The 8,201-nt window shown below is 37.9% G+C and overlaps 1 protein-coding gene across 1 annotated transcript in view; it reads right to left on the bottom strand.

The window, feature by feature from the left end:
* The window catches only part of LOC107664901 (DENN domain-containing protein 1B-like), a 93,652-nt gene that overhangs the window by 3,490 nt on the left and 81,961 nt on the right, over positions 1–8,201 (bottom strand). Inside the window, exons 20-21 of the mRNA XM_016455589.1 lie at positions 865–950; positions 486–705 (exon numbers count right to left, since the gene is read on the bottom strand). Coding sequence (XP_016311075.1) covers positions 486–705; positions 865–950 — 306 coding nt within the window. The remainder of the gene's footprint in view (positions 1–485; positions 706–864; positions 951–8,201) is intronic.

Genomic DNA, 8,201 nt, shown 5'->3' with positions numbered 1-8,201 from the left:
AACGAGTACGAGTACAGGAGCTCAGTATCGGGCCCGATACCGATACCAGTATCGGTGCATCCCTAATTAAAATGTTAATGCAGTTTCCTTACTGTTTTTCACTGACACATTCATAATCATTACTTCTGCCGGCACGCTGTGGCAAGCTTTATGCGTGTGCTTGAGCGCTTATTAGGCTATGAAGGCAATTAAAGGCTCATTATAATGAATTAAATTGTTTATTAATAAACGTGCGATTAGTCGACTAATGCTTAAAATGAACGACTACTGGTCGACCAGAAAAATCCTTAGTCGAGGGCAGCCCTATAAAAAATATAATAAAATGTAATAAAAAGTAAAATAAATATTTTCAAAATTAATATAAAAAATAAATGATATTAAATAAAAATCATTTAATTTATTTAAATAAATAAATACATACCAATTATCAATAAATAAATAAATAAATAAACATTAAAAATACTTAAATAAAAGGCATCCCTTACCGTGGGATTGTAGTTTAGGTCTTCGATTGATCTGAAAAAGTCCAGGCTCTTGGCGGCGGACAGTCGTCCTTGTTCAATGTGGGATGTACTGAGAGAGTCCAAAATCTCCTCCAGCAGGTTCATCTGCCCCGTTTGACTAACTTCAGACTGAAACTCTAAATCAGAGTCATCACTGTCTTCATTGTATGACGCCACTTCCCCGCTGTCCTCAGAGGATATTCTGCGCACACACACACACACACACACACACACACACACACACAGTTGAGTTGTTTGAGTTGTTAACTCAAAAACCATGTGGGAGAAAAAAAAGCACCAGAGGGCAGTGTTGCATTGACAAGGTTTGGAAAACATACTGTAATCGAATTCAAACCCTTACCTGCTGGCTGTGTCGTCATTGTTGTCGTTGTTATAACCGTCCGGAAAACACAGGCTCATGTGTGGAGACGACTTTGGATTTTGATGCTAAAACAGAAGACCGACACATTAAAATCCCACTTAATCTACTAAAGCAACACATTTCCTGAAAGAAACTTTGCATCTCATGTCCCCATTACAGAGCGACAACATTAATTCCTGTCCTCGACGTAGGTGCTCGTTCTGCTAATCCCTCGGCTTTTATAACGCACCTGTGTAACACGTTTAATTGGCAAATTAAAGAATTTAAGCATTATAGGGCATAGCTTCAAGCTGCGGCCCAAGGCTTTAGGGCTCGCCATTAACTAGCCATCCACGACGCGAACACGCACACGCAAACATGCTGCCACTCACTAAAGTAGCCCATAAACTGCCGTTTGCCACATTATCAAAGCACGCTACTAAACCAAAGCCCTTTTAAAGAGCCCGATGTGCGAGAAAAACGTCACGCTACGTTGCCAACCGGACGGGGTGCATCTGGTCAAGTCTCGCCGTAATGGCTCGGCCAAGAAGCTTCTTGCCATTTTGGGTATCGCTGCCTGATGAATGGGTTAACGGCTGCCCTGTCCATAAAAATAGCTAAGAGATGCGTGTACTGAACACTTTGCCATTGGAATAAACAGGAACACATGTTGGGCGCTGATTGCCCCACTCGCTAGTAGCCGGCAGCTATAATGAAAGCGATTACGGGGGGTTCAGGCCTTGAATCCTCCAAAAGGCTTTAATGGATTCCTGTGTCAGGGCCATAAATCTGGCCGGCAAGCCACTTTGGCTTAAGTGAAGGGGCTGGATGCACCTGCGGAACTGTGTCACATTCATTTGGTGTCGGCGGGGTGTGTGTGTGTGTTTGCCCTGCAACACTGTTTGTAGCCCCTTGAGTTGCGGAGCAGGCCGTGTTGTTCAGAGTGCGGCCCCTCTCTGGCGCTTTCTACGAACGGAGGTGTTTATTAAAACAAGGTGAGCGCAAGCCCTCTGCAGGATGGCAACACCAGGCCTGAATCTCAAACACCTACCGAAACAAAAAAAGCAAACTCTCAACACATACAGTCAGGTATATGCACTAAAAACCAGAAGAAACGGCTAGTTAGCTAAATGCTAATTATTTTAAAATGATGATTCATGGGATTCATTTTTATTCAGCTAAGCTGAGACCTTTGAGAGCATTTGTAGAATAATCTTAACCTTAAAAACCCTTAAGTAAATATGAGTAGTTATGCTTGTACAGAACCTGCAGCTACAATGCTAGAGTGGTAAAGTCACTGATTAGTGGTTGCTAATGTGTTTTTAGCATGTTGCTATGCAGTGGCTAGAGTGTTTTGGGTAGTTTCTTACTGAACCAAATCAAAGGAAGCTCATACTTAGTGTTGTGAGTGTGAAAGAGTAGTAATAGTAATGCTAGTCGTAGCAAATGGCTAATTACACTTCAAAACAACACAGCAGAGGATGCTGGGAAATAGCAATAAGACAAAGTCAGGCCTAAACTTCACCGTCACTTCATTCTTTAGTTCTCTCAACACATTCAGTTGAGAGAAAGAAAAGAAAAAAGAAAGAAGAATAATCGATTTGTCAGCTAACTGGTTTGTCGCCACATTGCTATAGTGGTTGCTAGTACATTGATTTGTGGTTGCTAAAGTGTTTGGATAGTTTTTTTAATCATGTTGCTATGCAGATACTAGGGTGTTTTGTAAGTCAAAAGAAGTTTATATTTAAGGTTATGGGTTAGTAAGGCTGCATGATTAATGTAAGACTAAAAGCAAAATAATAGTTAAAAACATCAAAAAATGAAGAGTATGAATATTGTATTATTATTTTACATAATATTGTAATTTTACAGTAGTACTGTAAAATAAAATGAAAATAATTATTATTATTATCTTAGCTACTCAATTTTTTCCATTACGATGTATAGTGTATTACATTTTTTTTAAATGTTCTTTATTTTTTTATATTGAGTAATAATAATAATAATAATAATAACAATTATTATTATTATTATTAAAACCATACTGACATCAGTCAGTTTTTTTGGCCAAATGATGAAGTCTGAAAAATAAATAAATAAATAAATACACACACACATACATACGTACAATTTTAAATCAGAAAACCAGCAGATTGTTTCTACAATCGTAATGGTAATAGCAATGCTTGTCTTTGCAAATCGCTAATTATGCTCTAGGATGACACAGCAGAGAATGCCGGGAAGTAACATTAAGACAAATTCGGCTCTAAACATTACCGTCACTTCATTCTTTCCAAAGTAAGTCGTGAAACAAAGTCAAAGGCCTGGAAAAGAATCAGGATATGAAATAAAATAATAAAAGCCGTTCGAGCCACTGTTCCGAGACAGGCCAAAACTGCCGATTTGGAAAACAAGCAGACGTGCCTATTTGCTTCTTTTACGTGTACTCTAAATCAGCACAGACATATTGAGCCACCACAGGTCAGCATCTGCTCCTTAAACTGCCTGTTCAAATCCACACGGAAAATGGGCTGTCTTCAGTCGAAGCGGCGAGCAGACATCACGCTCTTCAATGGAGACTTTAAAACCATTTAAACTTCATCTCTCTTGTCAGGGCAGGCCGTTTTAAGAGAAAATCCCATTTTGCTTCTAGCGTGGCCAAGTTGTAAGAAGCGGCAACAGGGCTTTACGTTGCAGCCAATCGTCTCATTGATTTAATAGCCAGGCTTACATTATATATTTCATATGCTATTTCAGACCAGGCACTGATCTCATGCGCTTGGCAGGGAATGGAAAGGGAAGATATGCCTGGAAAATGCAAACAAAACCCCTGTGCCTCCAAGCCAAAATTTAAGCCAGCATCTGCTGAGCTATTCAAGCAGTTCCCCTTTAAACAAAGCCCAGCACCCCTTCTCAGGCAGCTTCCCTCCAACTGGCTCTGGCTAAAAGCAACTTTCCGAATATCAGAGAGCAGGAGAGCGCAAGAAAGAGTCTGGATGTGTGCGTCGTTCGCGAGCATCCAGTAGGTGGCACTTTGGTTACAGCCGAGAGGGTTTTCTCCCCTCCTGTGAGCTTTGCATCTCCGTCTCATCGTTGTCTCATGCAGATGTGCGGCTTCTCTCTGTTTGCAGTGAAACGTCCACCAGCCAAAAGCGCTTTCTCTCCATTTGTACGTCAATGTTTTTTGACACCCAACGAATCCATCTCGACGCTGGCAGTCCTCCAGACCTACGCGGTTTCACAAAGCTCTCACTGGGAGCTCTATCTCACACGTTCTCACATTCACACATCCGTACAAACAGCCATGAACCTGCGTGAGATGAGTTTAGAAAGAATAAGCCATATCTAAATGTAATTTCTTTACGAAAAGACATGGATGTAGATACAAACGCATTAAGAGAATTTCAAGTAAACCCATTTTACTTCTGTGGCTCATTTTTGATTGAAAACGGATACTCAAAGTGAAAAATGTTTTCATTATTTTGATGAAAGAATACCAAAACGTTTTCTTTGAAATATTGTACAATATGTGCAAGAACACGTATTATAAGAATAGTACTGTTAAATCGACAGCACTTGTGGCATAATGTTGATTATAACATTATTATTTCATAATTTGCATTTCACTACTCTTAAAAAAAATAAATATGGGTTACAATGAGACACAGTGGAAGTGAATGGAATCTGTGAACATTAAAATACTCATTGTTTCAATAGTACAGCCATTAAATGTGAGTGTTAACATGATGTTAGTGTGACAAAAGTAACAACTAACCTTTTGTGTAAAGTTAAATCCAATTTTTACTTCAGCAACAACTAAATTTTGTTTAGTTGTTAATGACATTGTAACAACTAAAACCCTAAAATTATATTTTTTTCGACTTTGCAGCTCAAATGATACACAAGTTTTAACAAAAATTTATGTAAGGGATTTATAAGATTAATATTTTCACATTTTTGCTGTTAAATCCCCCCAAAAATGATCCCCATTCACAATTATCGCAAGTTCCGCACCGTAACCTTGATTTTTATTTATTTATTCACTTTTTAAGAAAACGAGGCATGAGTCGAAATTTTACATTTTGACCACAAATGCAGTCGAATGAGCTTGACTTATTTTGAACATGGAATATTTCTTCAAATAAAATAAAATAAAATAATTTTATTTATCAAATAAAATTTCTTCTTCGTAAATCAGATTCATTTTGATTTCACGACTTGAAGAGTTCCGCAGCTGTAACGTAATCATGTTTACAGCGGTCAATGCTTAGGGCGGTATGTAAATGAAGGTGGAAGCTCATAAGCCGGAGCAGGAAGTGTGTATGAATTATACACAACTTGAACAGAGCTTTTTGGACTCTTTAATATGCAGCGCTGCTGAACTGGCCACGGCTATAGGGGATCCATCTGCCCGCTTCATCCAGAGAGCATGTGTGTGTGGAGTCATTCCCCAGAGGCTGTGTGCCACTCAGAGGAGGCAGGCCCTGCTACTGACACCCAGTCTGGCTTTCACAGGCCCTCAGGCTCGACCTGAACACCAGCCCCTTATACTGTACGCCGCATGGATTCGGCACAGTGAGCCAGACTCAGAAAATACAGCGCAACTTTTCTGTGAGTGCAGCAAGTGTTGTTATAGTGTTCGTGAAAGTGCACTGAACTTATAAAACAAAAAGAATGAAAATAAAAACATATAGTATAATATTAATAAGAATAATAACAATAACAACAACAATAAAAGATACTTTATTTTAACATGTCCTTGTTACACTTTACATGTACTTACTATTATAATAACAATTATGCATAATTACATGCAAGTGACCCTAAGCCACATCCTAATCACATAGTAAGTACATGTAGTTAATTATTATTACTCAGTATTTAAATATAATTACACTGTAAGAAGGACACCTTAAAATAAAGTGTAATCAAATACATACATACATATATATATACACACACACACACACACACACACACACACACACACACACACACACACACACACACACACACACACACACACACACACACACACACACACACACACACATATATATATCCACACACACACACACACACACACACACACACACACACACACACACAACATTAATAGTTACATAAACATGATGATAGATAGATTAGACATTATTAAATATTGAGTATTATTAAATTACATTTTTATATGATTACATTTATAATGATTTATAATTGCTATTATTATAATTAATAATAATTTAATCTTGTTTATATTTGTGTTCAGTAAGTAAAATTATTAAAAAGTTTTTTTTATGTTAAATTATTTTTTTTTCATAGTCCTTAATCAAAAGAAATATATCCATTAAATTCTGATTGGTTGATTGCATTCTGCACTTTAAATTGCAATCTAACACTAAACAGTTTTTGTTTTTCCAGGCAATTGATGTCCCTCATAACCGAGCTGGTTTCATTTCTCTCGTGTAACTTTCTCTTTCTTCTCACATAATGAAAGACATTTAACCTAAATCAATATTTCATATCCATTTATTTATTTATTTATTTATAATGTAAAGTATTCTATTGCATTGGGGTCCTGATCACCTTGTCTGGGTTAATTTTAGGTCCTAAAACTTCTAGAAAGGATTGTTTAAAAAAAATTCTCCTTTTTACTTCACAAATTTATTCCGCTGATCATTTAATGTGTCCTAAAAATGTTTTTATTAAATTATAAAATGCCAAACTAAAGCACTTCCACAAGCGTTCTCATATTTTTAGACACTAACACAGTTCATAGGACGCTTCAGGTCTCATTATACTGTAGCATCTCTCCCGTTTTAATGAACACCAGCAGAAGTCCGTTAAAGAAAAGAGCGTGCTGGCCTGGCGCCGAGACCCCCGTCACACGGTGCTCTTTTGTTCTCTGTAAGACGGTAACGATGACTGAACGGCGCAGCGGATTGATTTACTCATTGATCGCGTGAAGGCTCTTTGTGGCCGCCACATCCACTCTGGTGCACAAACAGCAGAACATGCGCATGTATGTGATGAGACTGAGAGCTCTGATAAAGCCGAGGGGTTCCTCTGGGACGGGTGAGTGGAGGGAGTCGACCGCCACCTTAAGAAAAGCCCTAATTGGAGGACCTCCGTCTCCACACCTTTTCACGCCACCTATTCCATTCTCTCCAGCACTCCCCGACAACAAGGATGCAACTAATAGCCGCACTAATTAAGGGCTGGATAGAAAGTCAGCGGTCACGATGGTGTGGAGGCGGGGAGGGATCAGGCCAGCCGTGGCTTTTGTCCAATGCCCTTCTCACTAGGGCCGTGGAGGTGTGAGCATGTAAGGGCACAAGGGCTGGCTGTTCATGCCGGAAGTGTAGCGGAAGTGAGATATTTTTTACAGCTAATCAACACTTGCACCATTCAGCTCTGCATGAATGTATGTCTGAGTAGGCAATTTATAATTGGTATGGACCTGGATTTTTTTATATAAAATATCTTATAAAAATATTTTATAAATGAAAAGTGAAAGTGCAGTTGTGAAGTCAATACTGGACACTTGTTGACTGCTCTTCGTTTTACTCTCTGGTCTAACACATTAATAAATTAGCATTTGAACATTTGTAGTCAGTAAGATTGTTTTAAAGGGACTTTAATTCAAAAAATAAAAAATAATTCAGCAAGGACACAAAAATTGATCAAAAGTAACAGTAAAGACTTCTACTTTAAAGAAATAATGATCTATTGAATTGTTGGTCTATTTATCAAAAAATCTTGGGGAAAAAAATAAGCAGCATAACTGTTTTCAACATTGATAATAAAAATGTTTCTTGAGCAGCAAATCAGCATATTAGAATGATTTATAAAAGGTCATATGACACTGAAACTGGAGTAATGTTGCCATCACAGAAAAAATGTACTTTTTAAAATATATTAAAGTAGAAAACTTTTATTTAAAATTGTAAAAATATTTCACAATTTTACTGATTTTACTAAATTTTTTATTAAATAAATACAGTCTTGGTGAGCACCAGAGACTAATTTTTAAAAAATCCTCCCGGCCCTAAAATTTTTAATAATAATAATAATGCTGTGAAAAGGATGTTTCACAGCCCCCTTCCCTACCAAAATTACTCCAAGAGCGCAACGGCGACTCATCCAGGAGGTCATAAAATAACCCAGAACAACATCTAAAGAACTGCAGGCCTCACTTGCCTCAATTAAGGTCAGTGTTCATGATTCAACAATAAGAAAGAGACTGGGCAAAAACGGCATCCATGGAAGAGTTCCAAGGCAAAAGTCATTGCTAACCAAAAAGAACACAAAGGCTCGTCTCACATTTGCCAAAAAATATC

This window comes from Sinocyclocheilus anshuiensis, unplaced genomic scaffold, assembly GCF_001515605.1.
Source record: "Sinocyclocheilus anshuiensis isolate Anshui unplaced genomic scaffold, SAMN03320099.WGS_v1.1 scaffold417, whole genome shotgun sequence".
NCBI classification, from domain to species: Eukaryota; Metazoa; Chordata; class Actinopteri; order Cypriniformes; family Cyprinidae; genus Sinocyclocheilus; species Sinocyclocheilus anshuiensis.
The sequence above is the reverse complement of the archived record's forward strand: the minus strand, read 5'-3'. Positions and strand labels throughout refer to the sequence as shown.